This window comes from Micromonas commoda, chromosome 12, assembly GCF_000090985.2.
Source record: "Micromonas commoda chromosome 12, complete sequence".
Lineage (NCBI taxonomy): Eukaryota > Viridiplantae > Chlorophyta > Mamiellophyceae > Mamiellales > Mamiellaceae > Micromonas > Micromonas commoda.
Genome location: NC_013049.1, coordinates 877126 through 902040, shown reverse-complemented (window position 1 = coordinate 902040; position 24915 = coordinate 877126). Strand labels below are relative to the sequence as shown.

Below are 24915 nucleotides of genomic sequence, written 5' to 3'. Positions count from 1 at the left end.
GTCGGTCCCGCTCGCCGCCGTCTTCACCGTCGACGACGGGCACGTCCCACTCAACAGACACTCCCCACACCTCGGAACCCTCGGCGCGCACGTCTCCTGCCCGAAACCCACCAAGAGCTGCGTCGTCTCCGCCCACAGCTCCGGCGGGAGCCAAGCCTCCAACCGCTTTCTCGTCCCCTCCGCGCTACGTCGCTCCGCCCCTTCCCGCGTCCAACCCAACCGACCACACACGCGTCGAACGTGCGTGTCCACCACCATCCCGCATCGATCGTCCCCGAACGCGACGGACGCCACCAGCCTCGCGATCTTCGGTCCCACCCCGGGCAACAAAGTCAACCCCTCCACGTCAGCCGGAACTCTCCCTTTGAATCGATTATCATTGATAATCGCGTCGGCGCATCGGCGGACGTATGAAGCCTTGGTCCGCCCGTAATTGCACCGGCGAATCGCCTCCTCCACGACGCCGTCGGGCGCGTTAGCGACGGCGTGCACGGTGCACTCGCCGCCGAGCGCGACGCGGAGGTTTCGCATCTCGCCCAACGCGACGACGTCGCGGCACTGCACCGAGAGCAGCGACGCTACGAGCGCTTGGAAGTGCGCGTCCGGGGCGTCGCGCAGGGACAGGAGAAAGTCGTGAAAGACGTCCACGGACGCGGTGCGGTTAGATCGGTGCGCGCGGATGGCGTCCAACGCGGCGCGCCACCCGGGGGGTTCGGTGGCGATGTTGGCTTCGTCGCTGGGTGTCCGCGAATTCTTGCGCGGGTGGAAGAATTTGGACGCGGCGACGGCTGTCTTTGTCGGGGTTCCGAGCGACGCGGCGTCGATCGCGACGGCGTCGCCGTACGAACCCCCGAGGAACTGTCTCGCCTCCTCCTCCTCCTCTTCTTCCTCCTCCTCCTCCTTCTGCTCGTCGTCTGAGCGCTTGACGGACGCGATTGCCTCCTCCCCACTGGTGTCGATGCCGAGGGCCCCCTGGCCGCGTTCATCCTCCGAATCCGAGACGTGCCACTCGTCGTCGTCGTCGTCGTCGCGTTTTCGTTTGTCGTCCCCCTCGGCCGCTCTCGCGGCCGCGAGCGTTCGCACCGCGGCGGCCGCGGCGGCGGCCGCCCGCGCGTCCTCCCGCGTCGCGCCGAGGCGGAACCCCTCGAGAAAATCCATCGAGGACGCGCGCGGATGCGAGGTCCTCGGCCGCGGGAGGGCGGCGGGGCGGCGCGCGAGGGTGGATATTCCGTCGGAGAGGAGCGCCGCGGCGATGCGCGTGCCGCCTCTCCGAAGACCGGCCGCCGAACCCGCCAGTCCCCGCCTCGCGCCCACGGCGACCCCGAGCATGCAGGAGTGCTTCGTGCCACGGGAGAGGTGCCGCCTTCGCCTTCGCGTCGTTTTCAACGTGCATCAGTTTGCGGTTAGTGATTCACACATTTGCACACGCAAACAGTGAGCTACGCGCACGGAATCAGCGCACACCCTTCGCTATGGTGAACAGTTAGACCGAGGAAACACGACCTTTCGGTATTTCGGCGGTTCGGGGTTTAGGGATAAACACGGACGACAGATCGCCGCCGTCCAAGGACCACACCGCTCGTGGCCATGATCGCGACGTCCGTCACCACCCCCGCGCCGCCGCTCGCCGCGCGGGCGCAGTTCGAGCGGCGCGCCCCTCGCGCGCTCGCCCGCCGCGCGGCCGTGCGCGTCCGCCCCGCGTCTCGCGGCGCCATCCGCGCGCCCGGCCCGATCCGCGTCTTCGCCGCCGAGAGCCGAGGGGAGGTGACCCTCCTGGACTACGGCGCCGGCAACGTTCGGAGCGTTCGCAACGCCATCCAAGCCCTGGGCTTCACGGTCAAGTCCGTGGACGACCCCGCGGGCATCGCCGCCGCGGACAAGCTCATCTTCCCGGGCGTCGGCGCGTACGGGTCCGCCATGGACGTCCTCACGTCGCGCGGGCTCGTCGACCCCATCAAGGACTACGTCGCGTCCGGCAAGCCGTTCATGGGCGTCTGCCTCGGCCTGCAGCTGCTGTTCGACGGCAGCGAGGAGAGCGGAGGGGTGGAGGGCCTCGGCATCATCCCCGGCGTCGTGGGCAAGTTCCGCGGCGACGGCCTCGTCGTCCCGCACATCGGATGGAACACCCTGGACTTTAAGCGCGACACCGGGCTCATGGCCGACGTCCCACCCGGGGACAGGCTGTACTTTGTCCACTCGTACCGCGCCACCCCGGACGTCGCCAACGAGGACTGGGTGCTGGCGACGTGCGAGTACGGCGGGGAGTTCATCGCGGCGGTGCAGAAGGGCGAGGTGATGGCGTGCCAATTTCACCCGGAGAAGTCTGGCGAGAAGGGACTGTCCATCTTTCGAAACTTCCTCGAGGGCGACACCGAGGAGCGGGGCGCGGGCCGGGCGAAGACCAAACTCGCCGCGGACACGGACGACCTCGGCCTCGCCAAGCGCGTCATCGCGTGCCTCGACGTCAGGTCCAACGACGCGGGGGACCTGGTGGTGACCAAGGGGGATTCCTACGACGTTCGAGAGAAGGATGACGGGAACGACGTGCGCAACCTCGGCAAACCCGTCGAGCTCGCGGGCAAGTACTTCAAGCAGGGCGCGGACGAGGTGGCGTTCCTGAACATCACGGGATACAGGGACCTGCCGCTGACGGACGCGCCCATGCTCGAGGTGCTGCGAAGGTCGTCCGAGACGGTCTTCGTTCCCCTCACCGTGGGCGGCGGCATTCGAGATTTCACCGACTCCAACGGCGTGTCCTACACCGCGCTGGAGGTGGCGGCGGCGTACTTCAAGGCTGGCGCGGATAAGGTCTCCATCGGCTCCGACGCCGTGTACGTCGCCGAGCAGTACTACGCCAACGACAAGAAAAAAGACGGGTGCACGAGCATCGAGCAGATCAGCGAGCGATACGGCGTGCAGGCGATGGTCGTGTCCATCGACCCGCGGCGGGCGTACGTCGCCGACCCCTCGGAGACTAAGAACAGGTGCATCAAGACGTCGCGGCCGGGTCCGAACGGCGAGGAGTACGTGTGGTTCCAGTGCACCGTGAAGGGCGGGCGGGAGGGCCGGGACATCGGCGCGTACGAGTTGGCGATCGCGATGGAGGATCTCGGGTGCGGAGAGATTTTGCTCAACTGCATCGACGAGGACGGGCAAGGGAACGGGTTCGACCACGAGCTCGTGGGACTCGTCGCCGACGCGGTGACCATCCCGGTGATCGCGTCGTCTGGCGCGGGGGAGCCGAAGCACTTCACGGACGTGTTCAACGCGACGAAGTGCAGCGCGGCGCTCGCGGCGGGGATCTTCCATCGCGGCGAGGTGGACATCTCCGAGGTGAAGGATCACATGAAGGGCGGGAAGATCCCGACCAACGAGTTCAGGAGCGTGCTCTGAGACGAAACGGACGCGTGATTAGGCGCCTTGTAATGCACGAGTGACGCGTAGAGAACGATCAACGGACGCGGGTCTTACTTGGTACTAATACAGGGTGTCTCTGTCAACCGCTTTCTTTACGTGTGTTTTCACCGGCGCGCGTCGTCGTCGTCGAATCAATCATTCGCCGATGAGCAATCGCCGCCGCGAGCCTCGCCTCACGCGGTGACCATGGTGGCCTTCTCCTTGTCGTTGCACGCCTCGATGACGTTCTCCCTGAGCACCTCGGGCTTGGCACCGGACCACTCGGTCACCTTCTCGCCGTTGCGGAACAGCATGAACAGCGGCACCACTCGCACGCCCCACTCCTTCATGAGAGCCCTGGTGTCCGCGTCGTGGTCGCCCATGATCTTCACAAAACTCACGGCCGGGAGCTCCTCGGACAGGCCCGCGAAGTAGGGGTAGACGACCTTGCACGGGCCGCACGTCTTCGTGGAGATCTGCACCGCCACCTGTTTTTGTTTTCGAGTTTGGGTCGGGCGGGCGCGTGGTGAGCGCGGGGGTTCGTTCGGTCCGGTCGAGTTGACGATTTATGACAAATAGACCACGTTTTGCGGGTGCAACCGTCTTGGGAGAACAGTTGGGGAGGAAGATAAGGGGGGGTGCGCACCAGCGAGTCGCCGGCCTTGTCGTTGATGGCGTCGAACTGCTCCTTGGAAATGCACAGCTGGACCTTTCCGTCGCCCTGGATGCCCTTGGCGGCGGCGTTGCACCTCATGGCGCGACTGTCGGGGAGAGCGGGGCCGGCCTCGTCAGCACCTAGGGCAAAAAAGATCGAGAGTCTCGACGCAACGACGAGGCTGGGATCTCCCGCGTGAGGTGCGGGGGAGTTCTCTCGTCGCGGCGCGACGCGTACTCGCGCTCGCGCCGCGGCGGACCCGCCAAAACGCGCGATGAGACGCGAATGAACGCGGGATCCGGGAGGGTGGCGATTTCGAAGGGACGCACCGTCCGGCGGGGCGAGCGACGCGCGAGGGCGCGAAGCTGGCGGTGTTGAGCGAGAGTCGCGTCGCGGCCATATTTGCGTTGATTCCGTGTGCGGGTGTGGGGGTGAAGCCTTCGGTGCGGAAGGTTTAGGTAGGGGTCCGCGAGACTTTGGGGAAAGCTCGGGAGGTTGGTCGGCGTGCGGGAAGCGACGCGCGCGCGTGTGTGTGTGGCGCGCCTCACCGCGTCCGATGCATTCTCGAGAAAATTGCCAAATAGGACGAAACGCGGGTACGAGCAGGGCCTCTCAAAACCAAAAAGATCTTTTTACGTTTGGATTTTTGTGACTGGCGCGCATAGGATAGAGATCCCGTTTGGCGATCTCGGTGCGGGATTTGTCATATGGCGCGCCCTGCCCGCCTGGCAAACGAATCTTCGTCCGCTCCGAGCCCATCCCACCGCGGATAGCAGATAGCGCAATCGGGCGCGCAGTCTCGTGACGGTCGTCCTCCCATCCAACTGTTAGCGGTCCTGATGTCCGCCGCGTGCGCCGCCTCAGCGGTGATGGTGACCCGCGCGGTCGCAAAGACCACCCACGGGCGCGTCAGCCGGCCCGCCGCGGGTCCCGCCGCCGCCGCTCGCCGCCGCTCCGTCGCGACGCGCGCGGTGAAGCTCGCCACCGGCGAGGTCCTCGACGTCAAGCCCGTCCCGATGAGGGTCGGCCACGGCTTCGACCTCCACCGCATGGAGCTCCTCTCCGAGATGCCCGATCTCGAGCTCTGGCTCGGCGGGATCAAGCTCGAGCACGATCGCGGGTGCGTCGCGCACTCCGACGGCGACGTGCTCCTCCACTGCGTCTTCGACGCAATCACCGGCGCGCTCGGGTTGCCGGACATCGGGCAGTGCTTCCCCGACAACGACCCTAAGTGGAAGGGGTGCACGAGCGACGTGTTCATCAAGGAGGCGGTGCGTTTGATGCGGGACTCCGGGTACGAGATGGGCAACATCGACTGCACCATCATCGCGCAGCGGCCCAAGATCTCCCCGCACAAGAAGGCCATCAAGGAGAACCTCGCCAAGCTGCTGGAGTGCGACGAGGGGCTGGTGAACGTCAAGGCGAAGACGCACGAGAAGGTGGACTCGCTCGGCGAGAACAGGAGCATCGCGTGCCACACCGTGTGCATGCTCGTCAAGGCGTGAGTTTGGGTTCATTGGCGGTGTGTTAGGGTTCATTTTAATACGACGCACATCGACGCGAAAGCGCAGTGGAGGCGAAGACGGGTTTACGCAAAGCAACAAAAATCTGTTCGTAATAACACTTTGTATATACGGGCGCTACGGCTCTTCATCCGCTATTGGCGTTGGATGAATAGCTTAGTGGGCGCCGTAGGGGATGGAGGAGTGGTGGAGGCAGATGCGGCACTTGCCGTCGGAGTTGCGCTTGTAGCCGAAGGTGTACTCGACGGTGGACACGGCGCCGGTGGTGGCGCAGGTGAAGTCGTAGGTGCCCATGGCGAGCGCGACGTCGCCGTGGCAGTCAATCTGGTGGTTCTTGAAGACAACCCTGGAGAAGCCCTTGCCGGAGTTGATGGCGAAGCCGTGGTCCTCCGAGTAGCCGCCCGGGACCGCGTTGCCGCCGACGAAGTAGGACATGGCCTCGTTGGCAGTGGGGCGGAACTGGTACTCCGCAGCCTTGGTGGGCTTGAAGAGCACGTTGGAGTGGCCGTAGCCGTAGAGCTCGCCCGCGCGCTGGCCCGCGAGGCCGACGTAGTCACCGCCCTGGAGGTAGGTCCTGGAGATGTCGCAGATGGACTGCGCCCAGAAGTCCTGAGCCTTCATGACGTCCTCCTTGGTCACCGCGCCGGTGGCGGGAGCCGCGGCGCCGCCGCCGTAGGGGATGGAGGAGTGGTGGAGGCAGATGCGAACCTTGCCGTCGGGGCAGCGCTTGTAGCCGAAGGTGTACTCAACCTCGGAGACGGCGCCGGTGGTGGCGCAGGTGAACTCGTAGGTGCCCATGGCGAGCGCCACCTGGGAGTGGCAGTCGATCTGGTGGTTCTTGAAGACAACCTTGGAGAAGCCCTTCTTCGCGTTGATGGCAAAGCCGTGGTCCTCGTTGTAGCCGCCCGCGACGGCGTCGTGGCCCACGAAGTAGGACATGGCGTCGTTGGCGGTGGGCCTGAAGGGGTGCTGCGCAGCCTTGGTGGGCTTGAAGAGCACGTTGCAGTTGCCGTAGCCGTAGAGCTCACCCGCGCGCGCGCCCGCGAGGCCGACGTAGTCGCCGCCCTGGAGGAACGAGGCCGAGATGTCCACGATGGATTTGGCCCAGAAGTCCTGGCACGCCTGGACCTCGGCGCGGGTCACCTGGCCGGCACCCGCGGGGGCCTGAAGGTCGTTGACGAGCTGCGCCGCGGGAGGCGAGTAGATGGCGCCGGAGGAGCGGACGTTGGCGTCCGGGTCGTACTGATCCGGGTCGTAGGTGACGCCGTCGGGAGCGCGGACGACGCGGGAGGGCCTCGCGGCGGCGCTGTAGGAGGCGGAGGAGGAGGAGACGCGCTGGCCCGCGGGCCTGGCGACGAATCCGGAGCCGCGGCCGCGGTTGGCGTCGTCGTCGTACTGGTCGGGGTCGACCATCATGCCCTGGCCGGACTGCAGGGTCTGCACGGCGTTCACCTTGATCGGCTGGCGGACAGCCGACTTGGAGGTCTTGCCGGAGGGGCGCGCGGTGACGCGCTGGCCGATGATCGCGCTGCGGGAGGCGATGGTCTGCATTGTGATCGGTGTGATCGGTGGAAAGAGAGTGAGCCGCCGAGCGTGCGCCGGTGGGTTCTGCCCGCCGAGGTGGCACATCATCTTGTTTTTTTACTTTTCTCAGATAGCGGATAGGGTTGGTTTCGGCCGGGAAAAAAGAAGGTGACTGGGCAACCGAGCTCAATTTGCACCGCGAATTTTCCCACAACGGGAAATTTCCCGGGTCGAAACAACCGCAGAGATCGAGGGGTTATTAAACCGCGAACGCGGTCAATCTCGCCGCGTTTCCGCGCGCGCTGCTCTCAATCACGAGCGGTTGCGCGGTTGGGAAACGAGGAACTCCGAATCCGATTTACACTATTCGCGCTGTTTGCGCGGTGGACGCGTCGGTTTTTTTTTGGGTTTTTCCTTGGTTTATTCAACACAGTGAAACAGAACAAGAGCGCGTGAGTCCTCGGGGGTGCGACGGGAGATGGGTCCTCGACCGCGGCTCTTGCCGTGCGTGATCGCGCGTGTCCAGTGTACCGCTTTTGGAAGACTCAGCGGGCCAGTCTCAGTGGACAGAAGTCACCAGTACGCTAGGCGAGTATCCTCGCCTAGGGTGTCAACGAGCCCGCTGCGTCTTTTTGAACACTGCACACGCGCGACGTTCGGCGAACATCTAAGAGCCACGGCCCAGGACCCACCTTCCGTCGCGTCGCGGCGCGTCGTTCGTTCGTTCGTTCGTTCGTGTCTCCGTCTCGTCGCGCGCCACCCGCGTCTCAATCGTACACCCCGTTGATGAAGTCGCGGCAGATCTGAACCTCCTCCCGCTCCTCCGCGAGCAGCGCCTTGACGACGTCGCCGATGCACACCATGCCCTCCATCACCGCGCCCGTCGCGCCGTCCCTGGACGGTGGCGCGATGCACGGGATGTGCCGGATCCGCGCCTCGGTCATGATCTCCATCGCCGCGAGCACGGACGTATCGGGCGAGGCGCTTATGAGCCCCGCGCCGTTGTCCGTCGCGAAATCGGTCATGATGTCGCCGACGGCGGTGCCGGGGCTTACCGCGCCGCGCGCCACCGCGCGGAGGTAATCGCGCTCGGTGACGATCCCTCGCATCGCGCCCGTCTGCGGCGACGCCCTGAACTCCGCCTCGGTGACGCGCTCGTCGCCGTCGACGTCCAGCAACGATCGGTCCATCACGAGCAACGCGCCCACGTCTTGCGAGTTCATGCGACGAACGGCGACGGCGACGGGCTCGGACGCGTCGCACCAGTGGTTGGATCCCCAGTAGGTGTGCGTCCGGTGCTTGGCGGCGAGGATGTCGGCGAGGGTGGTGCGGTTGAAGACGAAGAAGTCGTTGATGTTCTCGGAGGCGGCGTCGGTGGGCGTATCGTCGACCGCGCAAGACGAGGACGACGAGGACGACGACGCGGCGGCGGCGGCGGCGGCGTGAGTGTTTCGGCTGCGGAGTGCCGCGGCGGCGGCGACCTGGGGAGTTGGAGTGGGGTGGAGAGAAGGGTAGTACTTGCACGTGTACTACGTGAGTCTGACGAGGGATCCAGGTCTTGACCAACTGTGCTGTCTGTTTTGGCGGTGGTATTGGTTCACAAGCCCACCGCCGGAACATCTTGGAGAACAGTTGTTCCTTCACTCACCTCGTGGCACATGCACTTCACCTTGGAGCGATCGAAGTCTCGCTTCGCCTCCGCGCCGCGCACCTGGAAGTGGTACTTTCGCTGCGACTCCGCCTCCGCGACGACGGGACCCGATCGCCTCGACGCGTCGCTCGCGTCCGCCGCGGCGGCGCGGTCGTGCGCCGCCTCGACATCCACCGCGTTTACCGGCGGCTGCGCGGCAGCGCGAGGGGCTTCGAGCGCGGCGGGAGAGGGCGACGCGACGAGAGGCGTTTGGTCACGCGTTTTCGCCGTCGCGGCGGCGCCGGGTCGTCCCGGGAACGTCGCGCCGAGAGCCGCCGCGAACGACGCCGCCGTGGACTCGAGCCTGCGATCGACGTGCGAGGATGTCGCGGCGAACGCGGTGGACGCGACGCGGCGGGTCATCGCTCGCGCCGGCGGCGCGGGGGGGGTCGCCCCCGTGGGGGCGGGCGCGTGGAGCAGTCGCGCGGTCTTCCCTCTGAGTCGGAGCGTCAGGCGCGAGAGCATGCAACGGCGGCGGCGGGGGGGGGATGGTCTTCCTTTGGAAGGGGGCGGGACGGACGAGGGACCTCTCCTGGGGGCTCTTTACGTCTCGCGGGTGCGTGCGGCGGTGGGGGAGGTTCGCGCGCGTGTGCCGATAGCGCGAGGAGAGTGACGCGACGCTGACGCTCGTCGTTGCTTTTTTGGCAACGCCGAGGGAGGGTGCCGAGCTGATTTGTACCTTCTTGCTTTAAAGCCGAAAAAAAAACGCACGGACGTTCCGAGGAAACCTCTGCCACAGTGCCGAGCGCGCAGCCAGGGGCGAGCCGGGACGTCCGATTGAAGGCACCCTCCAAGCGGCGCGAAATGTCCACCTCATCGCAGATGGAACACGTTCTGCGAAACCTGCGTACCGTCAGTGTACAGTGCGACCTTTCTGCTCCCGAGGCAGACCTCGTTGTGGAGCCCGAAGTGCTCATCTGCCCCATCACGCGAAACATGTTCCGCGATCCGGTCGTGGTGGTCGACTCGGGGCACACGTACGAGAGGAGCGCTATCGTATCGCACTTCCGGTGCAACGGGACAAAGGACCCGCTCACGGGTCTCGCCCTGCGCAGCGCGAAGGTGATGACGAACTGGGTGGTGAGACAGATTGTTCAGGCTTGGCTGGACAAGCACCCGGGCGTGACGCCCGACGGGTGGGACAGTCGCGAGCTTCTGCAGCCGTCTAGTGATGACGGGACGCGAACATCCGACTACAGGGGTGACGTCGTGGTGCTCCGGATATGGTGTGCGATGTGCCCTGAGCTGCAGGAGAGGTGGCCAGATCTTGCGCGACCGGAGCACTGGGACGGGGTGACGATGGAAAACGGCCGGGTCGTGGAGCTCGAGTTGGAAGACGTTGGCCTTACGGACGCAGTGGCGGCTGAGGTTGGGGTCCTGAGTGCGCTAAGGGAGTTGAGCCTCAACTACAATGAGCTGACGAGCGTGCCGGCGGAGATCGGGCAGCTCACGTCGCTGACGGGGTTGAGCCTCAGCCACAATCAGCTGACGAGCGTGCCGGCGGAGATCGGGCAGCTCACATCGCTGAGGTGGTTGAACCTCAGCTACAATGAGCTGACGAGCGTGCCGGCGGAGATCGGGCAGCTCACATCACTGCAGTGGTTGTCCCTCGAAGACAACCAACTGACGAGCGTGCCGGCAGAGATCGGGCAGCTCACGTCGCTGAGGGAGTTGATCCTCAACAACAATCAGCTGACGAGCGTGCCGGCGGAGATCGGGCAGCTCACATCGCTGGAGTGGTTGAACCTCGGCGACAATCGGCTGACGAGCGAGCCTGCTGCGATACGCGAGCTTGAAGCGGCGGGCTGCGATGTGAACATGGACGACGGCGTGACGGTGGACGAGTGATTGCAGCACTTTCCGGCGTAGGCGTGTCGCACGATAGGAGATTGTAAGTAACACGATGTTAACAATGCCGCTCGAGGCGGCGGGCTGCGTCGTGGATCGATAACGCGACGGCGGACCAGTAGAAACGGTTCCTCTCTGATGGTCGATGCCAATAAATAATAAATAAATAGCCCGCGAGCGATGATCGCCTCAGATGCTCTGCACGTCCCTCTGGAGCTGGTCCATGTCTTCCGCGATGCGATCCCGTCTCGATTGGCTCGCCGCGACCGCCGCCTCCGCCTCTCGCGCGCTCGCGACCCACGGCGCCGTCGTCGCGCGAACCTGCGCCGTCGTCGCGCCAACCTTTCGCTCAAACTCCGCCCGCATCGCGCCCTCCACCTCGTCCAAGAAACTCTCCGCGACGGCGCGAGCTTTCGCCTTGGTCTCCGCGCGCTTCAGCGGCAGCGACAGCACGGAGACGTACCCGACCGCCGCGGTGAGCGAGAAGGCGAGCACGTCCTCGGCGAAGTTATCGAGAAAACCGGAGAGGAACACGGCGAAGAAGAAAGACGCTCCCGCGGCGCCAACCGTGGAGTACACGGCATCCTTGACCTCCTCCTCGAGCAGCCGCGCGGCGCCCGCCTGGTCGAACCCGGCCGCGACGGTGGCCGGGGACGTGAGATCGGAGGAGGCGCGGGTGATGAGCGACGACGCGGAGGTTTGCGCGGGCGCGGGGCCGGCGAGTTCATCCGCCAGCGACGACGAATTCTCCTTTGAATCATCGTTCGAATCATCCGCTCCGTCACCCGCGGCGGCCCCGTCGTCGCCCGCGGCCTCTTTCGCGGCGGCCCTCGCCTTCGCCTCGGCAGCCTTCGCCTCGGCGGCCTTCGCCTCGGCCTCGGCGGCGGCCGTCTGCTTCGCCGCCACCTCCGCTCGGACGGCGGCGATGGCCTCCGCTTCCTCTGCTGCGATGCGTTCCTCTCGCTCGAAGAGGTTCAAATCCGTCGCGGACGGATCGAACCCGCGCGCGCGGACGGCGTCGGCGTACGCGCGGAGCTGGTTATCGTTGTTGCGCGCGAGCCACCCGGTGTGCTCCTTGATGGCGGCGCGGAGTTTAGCCTCGGAGTCGCCGAGCACCTCTTTTTTGTACCGTTCTCGGATGGCGCCGTTGGCTCCGTTGCCCAGGACGTACGTGGTGAACAGGTCCGCGCCGTTCGTCAGGCGCAGGGTGGCGTCCAGCAGGTCGTCGCACCGGCCCACCGCGCCCATCACCGCCGTGCGCACCGCCTGCACTTGCGCGCCAAAGTCCGCCTCCATCGCCTCGCGGTACTTGTCCATAGCCGCGTCCACGCCCTCCGCCTGCGAGAGCTCCTCCACAGCCTCGGCTCGCTCCTGCGCCAAGATCTCCTCCGCGGCGCCGAAGAGCATCGTGCCCACCTGGAGCGGCGTGCCGAGCTTCAGGCGGAGACCCTCGCCGGAGTTCTTGCCCTTCTTGTCCCCGGCGCCCAGGAAGCTCAGGATGTAATCCTCGAGTTGCGCAAAGTCGGTTTCGCTCCCGCCTCTTTCCTTTGCGGCGAGCGCGGCTTTGGCGGAGACTGGGAGCACCGCCGGGTCCGTCACGCCGAGCAACCGCTCGGCGTTGTCCGCGACGAACCCTTTCACCTCGTCCACCTCGCCCTGGTTCTCCAGCCGGTCGCACTTGTTGACCACGAACGCCACCTTCTTGCCCCACTTGCGGATGTAGCTCAGAAACTTAACCTCCGACTCGGTCATCGGCCTATCGGCGCTCAGGACGAAGAGCACGAGGTCCGCCCTCGGCACGAACTCCTCGGTGAGCCTCTGCTGACGCTCGAGGATCACGTTCGTCCCCGGGGTGTCCACGATGTTCACCTCGCGGAGCAGATCGGCGGGGATGAGCTGCGTGTAGAACCCATCTTTGCTCTGCTCGGTTCTCGGTTCGTTCCCAAACTTCAACACGGTGATCTCGTTCGTGGTGGGCAGGATTCCCTCCTTGAGCGCCTTCTGACCGAGCATCGCGTTAATAACCGACGACTTGCCCGCGTTGAACTCGCCGACGATGACGAGCAGGAAGAGCTCCTCCAGACCTTTCCGGGCCTCCACAAGAAGCCCGATCTCCTCAAGCGAGGGCGTCGACTCGACGAGAAACGCCACGGCGTCGTCGAGGAGGACGCGCTCGCGCTCCAACAGGGCCTGCGTGGTCGGATCGATGATCTTACCGGCCATGGTGGTCGTCCCAACCGAGGTCCCGACCGGGGTTGGAGTGGTAGACGCCGAGGGAGCCGCGCCGGGCTCGGAATCATCAGAATCCTTTTTCACCGCCGCCGCGATCGGCGCCAGCGCCGCGGTGATACCCCTCGCGACGTCGACGCTCGGCGGCGGCGTGGGCAGCACCGCTCCCTTCGCACCCGCGTCGACCAGCGCCTGGATAGCGTCCGGCGCGCTCACCCCCGCCCACCCGTTCCTCGGCGACGCGAACACCGGTACCGAGATCTTCCCTCGCACCGCGTCGGCGACTCTGCCGTTCGGGGCGAGGATGAGGTCCGCGCCCTCCTTGGCCGCGATGAGCGCCGCCTGCTCGTCCTTGACCCCGCACGCGACGACTCCCGACGCCGAGCTCAGGCTCTTGCGCGCGACGACGACGGGGACGCCGTCGTCGGACAGGACCACTCCGTCGCACTCGGCGGATGCGGCGATGTCGGTACGGTCGGCGACGAGCAGCGACGCTCTTCCCCTGAGCGACTCCTTGAGCGCGAGCGCGGCGTTGAAGAGCTCCCTGGTGGTGGCATCGCCGGTGTCGTCGGCGAGGATGACGGCCGTGGCGCCGGACGCGACGGCAGCCTCCAGCGCGGCGAGCGCGTCCGCGTCTTCGCCGTTGACGACCGCGGGGGACACGGCGAAGACGAAGCCCGGGATGCGAACCTGCCGGCGGGACTTGGCGGCGAAGACAGCCTTGCCGTCGTCGTCGTCGGACGCGCCGCCGCCGCCGCCGCCGAAGAACCTGCCGATGGCGGACACGCGCGCGGTGAGCCTCCGGCCGCGGGGGGTACCCCCGGATACGCGCGGCGATCGGGCCCGATGGATGGATAATCTCGAGCCCGAAGACCTCATCGTCGAAGCGGCCGATCCGTCGAAGACGGCGCGCGGGGAGGCGGTGACGCGTCGGCCGGGTGCGGCGCGCCGGGGAAGGAACCCGGACGCGGCGCTCGCCGAGACGACCATACCCTGCGTGGGCATGGTGCCCTGATGTGTGCCGCGAGAAGGCGCCGCGATGTCAGTGGCGATGACGGGCCATCGGTGCGAGGGACATGAGAGAGCCAATCACCGCGTTCGGTGGGAGATCACTTGGAGAACTGGAGATCGGGTCGATTCCGGCGTCTAACGGTAAATGCGATTACCGAATCTAACCGCAATTACTGTTTGACAAATAACTAAAAGTTTTCCCAGCCAGGCACCTGATGACGTCTTGGGCGTCGTAGCCGCCTCGGATGTCGGCCAAATGACCCCAAACTTTGCGAGGACGTAGCTGACGACGCGGGGCGTCGACCCGTGTCCTCAGAAGTGCAAAAAAAGAATCTGTGACCCAGACGGGATTCGAACCCACAACCTTCTGATCTGGAGTCAGACGCACTACCGTTGTGCTACCGAGCCCTTACGTGCAATTGCAGTAAGGAGTGTACGGGCATTTATCCCGCGCGGATTTAGCTGAGTGCTATGGTCTGCAGCCAATTGCTTGGCCAGTCGTTCTGATTGCTGGAAACGGGATTTCAAAGAATATAAACTTTACGAAAGTGAAGGACTGTTTCCGTATGCGTATGACCCTGATTTTCCTCGCAAGTTTCGGTTGCCCAGCCTCCCAAGACAAAAAAGAATTTCAGCCAATCAGAGGCCGATATTCGATTTTGGCCACCGACGCTGACGGTGAGAAATGGCTCGCAGCGCTCCCGAACTGTATCTTCTCGCGGTGAGCTCCGTGTTTTCCGTATGGGTTTTTAGTTAGAGGCGGGCTCGGCAACGGCGGCTGCGGGCCGCACCCGCGTCTCTTCGACTATAAAACCACGATGCGACGCGGCGCGCTCGTCACACCCCGCACACATCCACCTTCCTTTTCCCGCACACAGTAGATCCTCGGATCTACGCCAATACCAGGTGAGCTCCAAGACCATCAGCGCTCGAGCCCGCGGGGACGCTCGCGTCGCGGCGTCGGGACGCGTCTCCGGCGTCCGGCGACCGAGCTCTTTCGGGCCCGGTTATCCGGGGAGTCCCCCCTCGGATTGGGCGGGTTCGGCCCGGACGATCGTCGACGCGGAGGGCGACGCCGCCTCGTTTCCGTCGTGGACGTCGCCAGTCGCGAGGTTCGCGGCGTCCGAACGCGTTTATATACTCGGAACGCCCGCCCACGCCGCGCTCTCCGGCGGGAACGGTCGTCCGGGGAAAAACCAAATCAATCCTCCCTTTTCCTCCCCTGCTGTTCCAGCTGACTCACCAATTTCCATTCCATCCCACAACCGACGACAGAAACAACACCAAACTAAAGCACGATGCCTTCCCCCCAGAACGTCTACACCGCTCTCTCCCTCATCTCCCTCGGCGGTCTCGTCGGCATGGGCGTGGCCGTCGGCTCCGGAGTCTCCATGATGGCCATGGCCATGGCGGAGGAGGAGGCGAAGATGGTCGCGCCCTCCGTCGTCGAGAAGCCCTCCACCTCGCGTGGATTCGCCGCGTCCGTCACCGAGCGCCGCTAAGCGCCCGCGACGCCGGGCCCCCGCGTCTTGGCGCGGAACGACATGAACCGTCACTTCACTCTGTGTCGGTTCGCGTCGTCCCGCGCGAAGACGCGGGAGACCGCGACCGCGCCGTTGTATCCTGTATCAAGACCCGAAGGATTCATTCCCAAAATACCATGAGAGAACATATTTTCGAGGGAGAGCGAGGCGATAGATGGGCGCCACATCATCATCATCCACACCACCCGACGGCCGGCGTTCCGGCGGAGGCGTACGACGCCCCCGTCGGTCGCGCCGCGTCTCACACCCATCCTGTACCACACCACCCAAAAGCAGACAAAAACAAAACGCTCAAATTCCCGGCTGCTGACGGATTTCGCATCACATCGCCGCGTATATTACCAAACGGCGAGCGCATTCGCTGGAACTCACACCACACGCCAGTCGTCACCCGGCGCTGGTCGGAGGTCCATCACGTACAACATCATGTGCTTTATCACTTCCCAAAGTTTGATGGTTTCTTCTATTGACAGTAGGTAGTCAACGTTAGCTAGCTACTACTCAATCGACGAATCAACATATCACGTCAAAACCAACCCCAAAGAGACTCCCCCCCCCCCCCCCGCGCTCCACCCGCGCGCCACCTCAGATGCGTACGATGTCCACGCGAGCCCGCGCGTGCACCGCGTGCGCCCGCGCCCCGCTCGCGCCCGGCTCCGGCGCGCCCTCGCTCACGTACACGTGCGCGAGCGTGCCGCCGATGTTACCCTTCGCCAGCCGCCCTGGGTTGATCGCCACGAACCTCGCGTCGTCGTCGCCCCCGTCGCCGCGAAGGCCCGGGCATTCGCACACCTTCGCGAACGGCTGCAGGTCGGACGGCAGCACGAGCACGTCCGGGGTCTTCTCCATCGCGAGGTGCGACGCGAGCGAAGCGTCGAGACACGCGCCGTGCGCGGGGGGGAACAGCGGATACGCGCTGCGCTGCCCGGGGAGGTGCGACGCGAGCCGCGCCATGCGATCGCTCGACGGGCCCGCGCCCGACGACTTGTCCTCGCGCGCAGCCTCCGCGGCGGAGAGGTGCCTGAGGACGTCGTGCGTGCACACCGCCACGCGGACGCCGTTGATCGTAAACGTACCCGGGTTTGGCGTCGCGATGACGTCCACCCCGGCGCCCTTTTTCCCGTCCGAACGTCCGTCCGGGAGCAGGGCGTCGAGACCCAGGGTATCGATCTCGAGAGGGGGCTGGGGAAACACCGGGTCCGCGACGGCGTCGCGGACGGACGGGACGAGGACGACGTTGGGCGCGTACCCGCCCGCTTCGCACCTCGAGGCAAATTCCGCCAGCCTGTCGCGAACGCCAACCTCGAACACCTTCTCGAACGACACGTCCACGCCGGCGTCGCCGCGGACCACGCGGTGGTCGCAATCCACGAACGGCCCGCACAGCACGACGGAATCCGGGCGCTTATCCTCGCAGTACCGGAGCAAATCAGCGAATGGTTCGAAACTCAGGTCCGAGGAACACGTGAACGGTCCGGACGCGATCACGACGGACTGCGCGCCGAACGCCGGGGACGACGCGGGGGAAGCGCACATCGGCGGAGGCGCGTGTGCGACGATGGACTTGGCGACGAGGCAGTGCCCCGACGGGTTCGCGCCCGTGACGCGAACGATCTGCCCGGGGAAGAGCGAAAACGAGGGCACGTCTCTCAGTTCCAGTCGGACGCGCATGCCGGCGGAGTTGGCCATATCGCCCTCGAGCTGCACGGACGCCTCGTTCAGCCTGCCCTCGCTGTCGCAGACGACTCTGCCGACGACGGTGACGTCGTCCTGCGACGCGGCGTACACCGCTCGCGACGCATCCGCGCCCGTGACTCGTTCCGTCTCGCGACGAAAATCGCCGATTCTCGACTCGAGCATGTCCACCTTGTCGCCGATGCGATCGCGCATGAACCGCACGTCGGTGGCGAGCGCGGGGAGATCGGTGACGGCGTCGATGACGCGCACGGCGACGGGAGGGCGTCGCGTGTCGGGCGCCTGCGCGAGCGTCGGGAGATCGGCGCCGAGCTCCGTCTTGACCGATCGCGATCCGGCGCGCTTGGCGTAGGCGGACGCGCCGGGGGCGGCGGCGTGCGCCTCGAGCGCGCCCCGCGCGTCCACCTCGGGCAGCGCCACGACCTGGGACGGCGCGGTGCCGGCGTAGGCAGCCTTGGCGGCGGAGGTCTTGGCGCCCGGCGTGGTGCCGCCGCGGCCGGGGGTGATGGAAGCGAACGCGCCGGACTCCTCCAGCGCGCGAGGGTTCTTCTCGAGCGACTCCATCAGGTTGGGCCTGCCGTACACCAGGGACTTGGGGGTTCGCATGGACGTGGACTTGCGCCGCTCGGCCACCTTGCGCTCGACGTGGAGCTTGAACGCCTCGATGTTCGACGCGTCCGGCATGAGCGCCTTCTTGTCCTTCTTGCTCGCCTGCTCCACCGAGAAGCCGTCCCAGTGGAGCGCGAGGTCGAAGGCGTCGAGGTTGAACTGGCGGCACAGCGCGAAGGCCTCGTCGGCGATGACTTTGGAGTCGAGGGCGTAGCCCTGCGACTCGAACGCATCCTTCACCTCGGCGACGTCGGCCATCGTGTCAGGCGCTGTCGTGGTTTGAATCTCGGTCCGAGGGAATCGGGGCGGGAAGGGGGTTGCCAAGTTTGAATTTCAGCACCGAGAGTATGTTTTGACCAGCACCGAGAGCAGCGGGGCTGGATGGGACTGGACACCGATGAAAATCGACGAGTAAAACTCAGACGCAAACCGTAATCGCGCGCGCGCCATTCTGACCGGTTCTCATACGTAATATTCTCAAAAACAGCAAAAAAGAAATTCCCCGGCCGGGGTTCGAACCCGGGTTAGCCGGGTGAAAGCCGACGGTGATAACCACTACACTACCGGGGATTTACGGGTGTAAATCCATACGGAGAAAATCTCTCCGGGTATTAGCTTTCACTAATGGGTGGGGACGATGCGACTTGTGTGTTTCTTGGGATTATATAAGGAAGCGCTCTGCGGGCTCGCTTAACGTCATATACCGACGCGGAGTGCAACCGTGTTTCCGTACTACGATTTCGCCCCTCGGCTTATTCCCGTATTTCACCTTTTGGAGAGGTGCGTTTCACAGCCGGTCCAGCTCCGCGCGGCGGGTGTTTCTTTTCCCGACGGGATGCATCATCTCGTCCACTCCGTGCCGCGGCCTGCGAGGCGACGCGCGGCGGGCAGACAGGCGAGTCGCGACGCGATGCGCGAGTCGAACAATCACTCGCGGTCCGGCCGCGGCGTGTGGACCGCGGTGGCGACCGTCGCGGTCTCGGCGCTGGCGCTGACCGGACGGGCCGCATCGCGTCGGGCCGCGGGAGTCTCGGACCAATCGTCGTCGCTCGGCGCCGGGCGCTCGCGTCGGGGTGGTTGGCGCGAACGACGCGACGCGTGGCGCCCGGAGGAGGACCGCCTGGCCGCGGCGATGCGCGCGGACCCGGTGTACCATCGGTACCTGCCGACGATATACCCCGGCTTCGACGTCAACTCGGACGACTGGTGGCACAAACCGAGGGGAGAGGTGCCCTCGTTGGGCGCGGCTTCCGCGGACGACGAGCGCAGGGACTTCGACCTCCCGGGCCTGCCGCCCCGACGCGCCGGGGTCCCTTCGACGAACGACGACCGACGCCCCGCGCACGGACGCCGCCACGATAATACGAACAAGAATAAGAAGAAGAACCAGTTCAAGGTGTGCCTGGACAACGGCGCCGGGTCCTGGGACGTCGCCTTCGCCAAGGGCATTGAAAACCTCTTCCACCCCGGCGTCTGCTTCGACACCGTCGAGCAGAACAACTGCCACGCGAACGCCGACGTCGTCATATTCAACGAGCACGACTTCATATGGGGCGGCGCGCACAGGAACGCGGCGCGGGGCGGACGCATCGAGCTACCGGAAAAGGCGCACCCCTCGCAGGTGTACTTGTATTTCGCGCACGAAGCCGCGGGGGGTTTCGGAGCCGAACTGAGGGATAAATCGTTCACGTCGCAGTTCGACTACCTGTCCTACGTGGATAAAAGACGGAGCGCGATGTGGTGGCCGTTCGGACCGAGCCTCCGGTCGTTGACGGACGATTTTGAATGGTTTCGTAAGCGTCGGGAGGCGAGGGTGCCGGCCGTCGCGTGGCTGGCTTCGGACTGCGTGGCCCAACCGCGCGTTAGCATCCTTCGATCCATCGCGGACGCGTTTCCCGTGTTCTCGATGGGCGAGTGCCTGCGCAACGCGCCGCCGCCCGCGGGGGGTTTGCCGCGACGCGGCGCCGTGGACCCGGCGTCGCACGCGTCCTTCCAGCGCGCCATGTCGGATTACATGTTCTACTACGCCGTGGAAAACGCGGGGGCGTGCGCCGGGTACGCGACGGAGAAAGTTTGGATGGCGCTGAGCCGGGGATCCGTTCCGCTGTACTTTGGCACGGACGACGTGTACGAGCTGCTCCCGGACCGCGACGCCATCGTCGATTTGAGAGAGTACGACAGCGTCGAGTCTTTGGCGCGAAAGCTCCATGCGATAGCGACGGATGAACGCGAGTGGGCCAAGGCGCACGCGTGGCGGTATCGTGATCCGTCGACGTGGCCGCGTGAGTTTCGGACGCTGCTTCGCACGACGTCGACGGACGTCAAGTACGGCGTGTGCGACGTGCTGATGAAGGGCCCGAGGGGGTACCATAAGTCGCGGGAGCGGCCGAGGCAGGCTCGATGCGACGACGGCGTGAAGGTGCTCGGGAGGACGCTCGGAGGGATCGGGGGATGGGGCGAAGTAAGGGGCGAGTCGGGCGGGGCGCTCAGGGCGCCGACGGAGCACCTCCATCGGCGGTGCGGGGCCGCGACGGGGGCGTGCTGGTCGTTGTCGCGTCCCGGGGAGGGCGGGAAGGGCGGGAAGGGTGGACGCGGGTAGATAGCAGCGGCATTCGCAACTGATTACAGACGAAACCTCCGTTGACGTTTTCACGCCGCCCGGCCTCGACTCGCGGTGACGCACTATTTTTTGCAGACTGTCCTCCAGCCACACCTCGCCGCGCGCGCGTCTCCGGCGACGCCCGCGAACGCCGCCGCCCTGGCGCCAAAACCCCCGGCGTCGCGCGGCGGCGCGACGTACGGCTCCATGCCCGCCCCGACGCGCCGCGAGGCGGGCGACGGGCGCGACGTTTCCGGAGATTTTGAGGGGCGCGTCCTGTTACATTTCAGCAGCGACGAGGACGTCGACGGATCGTCGTCGCGCCTCGGAGGGTTGGACGGGTCCACCGCCGCGCGCGAGGCGGGCGACGGCGACGGCGACCGCGGCGGCGACCGGCAGATGTTCGGCCACCCCAACGGGCTCTTCGTCCTGTGCGCCACGGAGACGTGGGAGCGATACTCGTACTACGCGATGCGGGCGTTGCTGGTGCTGTACATGCGAGACGTGCTGCTCGCCAGGGGGGCGTGGAGCGACGTCTGGGGCATGCGCGCCCTGGCGTCAGCGTACGGCGCCCCGGACGACGACGCCCCGGACGAGACGCGGGACAGACAGGTGCTCGCGCTGGCGTCCAGGCTCTACGGCCTCTACACCGCGCTCGTGTACCTCACCCCGCTCTTGGGGGGCTACCTCGCCGATCGACACTTCGGCGCGCATCCGCTCATCGTCCTCGGCGCGGCGACGATGGGAGTCGGGCACGCGCTGCTCGCGCACAGACGAGCGTTCCTGATAGGCGCCGCGCTCATCGTCCTCGGCAACGGGTGCTTCAAGCCCAACGTGTCCACGCGAGTGGGACGTTTGTACGATAGAGGCGACAGTCGCAGGGACGTGGCGTTCGGCATCTTCTACTGCGGCATCAACTTGGGCGCCGCGGTGGCGCCGTTGGCGGCGGGGATGTTGCACGCGGCGGACGGGTACGAGGCTGGGTTCGTGAGCGCGGCGGTGGGGATGGCGGCGTGCCTGGCGACGTATGCGTTTTTTGGGTATTTGATCGACGCTGGGGAAGAACGTGCGGCGGCGAGGAAAAGCGGCGGCGGCGGCTGGCGTGGTCACGACGCGTCGGCTGGCGGGGCGGTGCACGAGTTCGACGCGTTGGAGGGAGCGGATGGGAGAGCGGTCGGGTCTCGCGGGGTGGGTTCCGCGGTCGGGAGTTCGATCCCCGCCGCGGATCCGGTTCAAGGAGTTCGAGTTCGGAGGCAATCGGACCTCGCTCGCGTCGTTTGGAGGCACCGGCGCAGGCTCGGCGCCATGCTCGCGGTGTGCGCGCTGAGCGCGGGGTTCTGGTGCGCGTACGAGCAGCAGGGCAACACCACCGCGCTCTTCGCTGACCAGTGGGTCGACCTCGCCGGCGCTCCCACGGAGTTTGTCCAGTCGATCAACCCCGTGCTGATTTTGGCGCTGACGCCCGCGGTGACGAGGACGTGGGAGCGGCAGCGGCGGAACGGGAACGAGCCGTCGCAGATCACCAAGATGGCCATCGGCGCGGGTTTGTGCGCGGCGTCGTACGTCGTCTTGGCGGTCGCCGCCGCCGCGAGCGGCGCGGGCACCGCGGGTTCGAGCGCGACGAAGAACCAGATGTCCTTCGTCTGGCTCTTCGTCCACCTCGTGGTGCTGACGACGGGGGAGCTGTACCTGTCGCCGGTGGGGTTGAGCTTCATCACGACGGCGGCGCCCGTCGAGCTCGCGAGTGTTTCGGTGGGTGCGTGGTTCTTGTCCTCCTTCGCCGGCAACTACCTCAGCGGCGAGCTCGGCAGCTTGTACGCGTTTACGCCGGCGCCGACGTTTTTTTTCATCGCCGCGTCGACGGCGGCGGCGGTGAGCGCGGCGCTGTTCTTCGCGTCTCCGGCGTTGACGCGCGAGCTGGACCCGGCGACCGTGGACGACGACGACGGGTACGAGCAAATCTGAACACGCAAATTGGGTTCGTTCGTTCTACGTGAAACCCTTAGTTAACGTTGGGCGTTCAACTTTTACGTAAAACTCTTATAGCCGACGAGGGGGCGACTCGGTCTTACACTCGCGGCGCGTCGCGGCGAACCCTAAACCCTAAACCCTAAAACCTAAGCACACGCCGCCGCTCGTCACCGCTCCTTCGAGCAGAACGCCGCGGCGAGCGCGAACGCCGCCGCTAAGCACCCGTGCACGAGCAGCGCCCCCGCCGTCGCCGTCGTCCACGCTCCCGCGGCGAACGCGTTCACCTGGAACGCGGATATCCCCACGTGGTACGCGAGCATCCCCCCCACGACGGGCGTCGCCGTCGCCGTCGCGGCGCGCGCGTTCGTGACGTCCAGCTTGGACGCCAGGAAGGACGCGATCGCGACGCTTCCGAGCGCGAGCGCGTACCACCGCGAGCACTCGACCCCCGAGCCGGCGATGCCGGGAAAGACCGACGCGGGGTTGGCGGCGACCGCGACGGCGCCCGCGAGCTCGACGCCGGCGTTGACGCGGAGGAGTTTGGCGAGGCGCGCGAGCTCGGGAACCGGCGCGTCGTCCCCGTCGCGCGCGCCCGCGCCGGTTCCAGCGCACGCGACGGATGAAGGTGCCGACCTCGACGGAGCCCGACGGTGCCCGATCGACTCGGGACGACGACGGCGACGCGCGTGGGTCCCTCCGAACGGGCCGGGCGTCGCGATCGCGCGCGTCTTCCCGCGGGCGCCGCCGCTCGCGCGATTTCGCGTTCCAGCGCGCGTCCCCGCGACGGATGCGACGGATGCGACGCGCTCCATGTTGTGTGAAAGCCTCGCCTGTCGGACAGTTGACGTGAGCCTCTCTTCTCGTTTGCGAATCCCGCGGGCACGGACCAGTAACATTAGTGAGGAGGGTCGGCGAGCGTCATCAGATCGCCGGGACGGTCGCGATGTCCAACGGGTTCATCCCTCGGCGCAAGCCGACGATATCCATCGACCCCAAGCGCATGGGCTCGTTTGATCGCATAGGCGCCGTGCCGTCCTCGCGCGGCGGCGGCGGCGGCGTGGGAAGGCTGCGCGACCTCCTCCTCTCGTCGTGGGGCCATCATTTTTCTAACCACATCGACGGCAAGGGATCGAGGTCGGTGGCGCTCCTCGCGGCGGCGTTGGTGGTGACCGTGCTCGTGTGCTTCGGGATGTTCGCGCGCGGCGGCGGCAACGGCGAGCCGCGACACGTGGTGGTGTTCGACGCCGGGAGCACGGGCAACCGCGTCCACGTCTTCGAGTTTGACACCACCGGCGACGGCCCGAGGCTCAAACAGGAGGTATTCCACGCCGCCAAACCGGGGCTCAAGGAGCGCGCCAAGGACCCGCGCGCCGCCGCGGCGCTGCTCGACCCGCTCGTCGCGACGGCGATGCGATCGGTGCCGGCGCGGGCGAGGAAACGCACGCCGCTGACGCTGAGAGCCACCGCGGGGTTGCGGCTCCTGCCGGAGGGACCCGCGGCGGCGGATGCCATCATGGACGCGGTGCGGTCGAAGCTCGTACGAACCGGCTTCGACGTCAATCCATCGCGCGACGTCTCCATCCTCAGCGGCGGCGACGAGGGACTGTACGGCTGGGTCGCGGTCAACTACCTGCTGGGACGCATCGGCGGCGGCGGCGGCGGTGGAGCCGGCTCGGAAAAAAAAACCACGGTGGCGCTCGCGGACCTCGGCGGCGGCAGCGCGCAACTGTCGTACGCGGTGGACGCGGACGTCGCGTCGACCGCGCCCGCCGGGTACGTCAGGACGGTTCCGGGCACGCGCGGTCCGGCGGGCGCGCTGTCGGCGTACGTGCACTCCTTCAACGGGTACGGGCTCGTGGCGGCGCGGCACAGGATCCTCGCGGGTGTCGGCGGGGGGCGCGCGGGCGGCGAAGGAGCCGTCGGGGGGCCCGTCGCGTCATCCGGGAAAGGTACCCGCGGCGGCCCGCCGTCGTCGCGGACGCACGCGTGCGTCCACGCCGGTCACGCCGGCCACTCGTGCGACCGCGACTGCTACGGCCTGGACGATAAGACCGCGTCGTACTCGGTGACTCCGGAGACAAATGGCGGATCGTTTAAAGGATGCGTCGAAGCGGCGTTGGACGCGATCGACGCGGATGAGGGATGCGAACACGCGCCGTGCTCCTTCGGCGGCGCGTGGGCGGCGCCGCGAGCAGCCGGGGTCACCGAGTTTTACGCCATGTCGTACGTCGCCGAGCGCGCGGTGCAGTGCGGCGCCGCGGCCGTTCCGTCGGACGAGAAAACGCCGACGACGACGACGCCGCGGCGGCTCGCCGCGGCGGGGACGGACGCGTGCGCGACGCGCGTGGACCAATTGGGCGCCAAGTACCCGGAGGTCGATGAGGAGCACCTGCCGTGGCTCTGCGCGGACGTGGCGTACGTGTACGCGCTGCTGACGCGCGGGTTCGGCGTCGGCGAGGATGAGACGGTGACTTTGGTGGATAAGATTGCGTACCGGGGCGAGGCGGTGGAGGCGGCGTGGGCGCTCGGGGACGCGATCGCGGTGATGGAGGGGGGACACGGGGGCGAGGGGGGCGAGCCCGGCGTGGTCACCGAGAAATCGCGCGCGCGATGAGAGAGAC

At 66.4% G+C, this 24915-nt stretch overlaps 13 protein-coding genes across 13 annotated transcripts; 7 read left to right on the top strand and 6 right to left on the bottom strand.

Moving 5' to 3' along the window:
* Positions 1 to 1587: 1587 nt before the first annotated feature.
* MICPUN_87151 (predicted protein) lies at positions 1588 to 3393 on the top strand (the record flags this gene model as incomplete). Its single annotated transcript, XM_002509328.1, has 1 exon — positions 1588 to 3393. The coding sequence occupies one exon, from the start codon at positions 1588 to 1590 to the stop codon at positions 3391 to 3393; it is 1806 nt and encodes a 601-aa protein (XP_002509374.1).
* A 67-nt stretch (positions 3394 to 3460) lies between these two features.
* On the bottom strand, positions 3461 to 4492 carry MICPUN_62922 (thioredoxin-like protein). The gene is made up of 3 exons (XM_002509074.1): positions 4381 to 4492; positions 4043 to 4157; positions 3461 to 3884 (listed from the first exon to the last, which is right to left on the bottom strand). The coding sequence occupies exons 1-3, from the start codon at positions 4449 to 4451 to the stop codon at positions 3591 to 3593; spliced, it is 480 nt and encodes a 159-aa protein (XP_002509120.1). The 5' UTR covers positions 4452 to 4492; the 3' UTR covers positions 3461 to 3590.
* A 398-nt stretch (positions 4493 to 4890) lies between these two features.
* MICPUN_113519 (2-c-methyl-d-erythritol 2,4-cyclodiphosphate synthase) lies at positions 4891 to 5725 on the top strand (the record flags this gene model as incomplete). The annotated part of the gene is made up of 2 exons (XM_002509327.1): positions 4891 to 5552; positions 5617 to 5725. The coding sequence occupies 2 exons, from the start codon at positions 4891 to 4893 to the stop codon at positions 5723 to 5725; spliced, it is 771 nt and encodes a 256-aa protein (XP_002509373.1).
* Positions 5726 to 5730: 5 nt separating this feature from the next.
* MICPUN_106321 (hypothetical protein) lies at positions 5731 to 7125 on the bottom strand (the record flags this gene model as incomplete). Its single annotated transcript, XM_002509073.1, has 1 exon — positions 5731 to 7125. One exon carries the CDS (start codon positions 7123 to 7125, stop codon positions 5731 to 5733), a length of 1395 nt encoding a protein of 464 aa, XP_002509119.1.
* A 740-nt stretch (positions 7126 to 7865) lies between these two features.
* On the bottom strand, positions 7866 to 8435 carry MICPUN_86842 (predicted protein; the record flags this gene model as incomplete). Its single annotated transcript, XM_002509072.1, has 2 exons — positions 7866 to 8229; positions 8278 to 8435. Coding segments are annotated over 2 exons (522 nt in total), but the record flags the coding sequence as incomplete, so codon positions are not given.
* Positions 8436 to 10144: 1709 nt separating this feature from the next.
* On the top strand, positions 10145 to 10564 carry MICPUN_71867 (predicted protein; the record flags this gene model as incomplete). Its single annotated transcript, XM_002509326.1, has 1 exon — positions 10145 to 10564. A coding segment is annotated over one exon (420 nt), but the record flags the coding sequence as incomplete, so codon positions are not given.
* Positions 10565 to 10825: 261 nt separating this feature from the next.
* MICPUN_62927 (hypothetical protein) lies at positions 10826 to 13870 on the bottom strand (the record flags this gene model as incomplete). Its single annotated transcript, XM_002509071.1, has 1 exon — positions 10826 to 13870. The coding sequence occupies one exon, from the start codon at positions 13868 to 13870 to the stop codon at positions 10826 to 10828; it is 3045 nt and encodes a 1014-aa protein (XP_002509117.1).
* Positions 13871 to 14727: 857 nt separating this feature from the next.
* Positions 14728 to 15952, top strand: MICPUN_52483 (hypothetical protein). Its single transcript, XM_002509325.1, has 2 exons — positions 14728 to 14782; positions 15152 to 15952. The coding sequence occupies exon 2, from the start codon at positions 15537 to 15539 to the stop codon at positions 15888 to 15890; it is 354 nt and encodes a 117-aa protein (XP_002509371.1). The 5' UTR covers positions 14728 to 14782; positions 15152 to 15536; the 3' UTR covers positions 15891 to 15952.
* A 53-nt stretch (positions 15953 to 16005) lies between these two features.
* Positions 16006 to 17982, bottom strand: MICPUN_62930 (DNA polymerase; the record flags this gene model as incomplete). The annotated part of the gene is made up of 1 exon (XM_002509070.1): positions 16006 to 17982. One exon carries the CDS (start codon positions 17980 to 17982, stop codon positions 16006 to 16008), a length of 1977 nt encoding a protein of 658 aa, XP_002509116.1.
* A 652-nt stretch (positions 17983 to 18634) lies between these two features.
* MICPUN_62931 (predicted protein) lies at positions 18635 to 20358 on the top strand (the record flags this gene model as incomplete). The annotated part of the gene is made up of 1 exon (XM_002509324.1): positions 18635 to 20358. The coding sequence occupies one exon, from the start codon at positions 18635 to 18637 to the stop codon at positions 20321 to 20323; it is 1689 nt and encodes a 562-aa protein (XP_002509370.1). The 3' UTR covers positions 20324 to 20358.
* Positions 20359 to 20530: 172 nt separating this feature from the next.
* On the top strand, positions 20531 to 22288 carry POT (proton-dependent oligopeptide transporter; the record flags this gene model as incomplete). Its single annotated transcript, XM_002509323.1, has 1 exon — positions 20531 to 22288. One exon carries the CDS (start codon positions 20531 to 20533, stop codon positions 22286 to 22288), a length of 1758 nt encoding a protein of 585 aa, XP_002509369.1.
* A 173-nt stretch (positions 22289 to 22461) lies between these two features.
* Positions 22462 to 23106, bottom strand: MICPUN_62933 (predicted protein; the record flags this gene model as incomplete). The annotated part of the gene is made up of 1 exon (XM_002509069.1): positions 22462 to 23106. The coding sequence occupies one exon, from the start codon at positions 23104 to 23106 to the stop codon at positions 22462 to 22464; it is 645 nt and encodes a 214-aa protein (XP_002509115.1).
* A 377-nt stretch (positions 23107 to 23483) lies between these two features.
* Positions 23484 to 24908, top strand: MICPUN_98133 (predicted protein; the record flags this gene model as incomplete). The annotated part of the gene is made up of 2 exons (XM_002509322.1): positions 23484 to 24177; positions 24244 to 24908. The coding sequence occupies 2 exons, from the start codon at positions 23484 to 23486 to the stop codon at positions 24906 to 24908; spliced, it is 1359 nt and encodes a 452-aa protein (XP_002509368.1).
* Positions 24909 to 24915: the final 7 nt, after the last annotated feature.

Bases quoted from the DNA above. Each gene is read 5' to 3' on its own strand.
- MICPUN_62922 (XM_002509074.1), bottom strand. From the start codon at position 4,451: ATGGCCGCGACGCGACTCTCGCTCAACACCGCCAGCTTCGCGCCCTCG. The intron at 4,158-4,380 runs GTGCGTCCCTTC...TCTCCCCGACAG, and splicing joins GTCGCTCGCCCCGCCGGACG to TCGCGCCATGAGGTGCAACG. The intron at 3,885-4,042 runs GTGCGCACCCCC...AAACAAAAACAG, and splicing joins ACAAGGCCGGCGACTCGCTG to GTGGCGGTGCAGATCTCCAC.
- MICPUN_52483 (XM_002509325.1), top strand. From the start codon at position 15,537: ATGAGAGAACATATTTTCGAGGGAGAGCGAGGCGATAGATGGGCGCCA.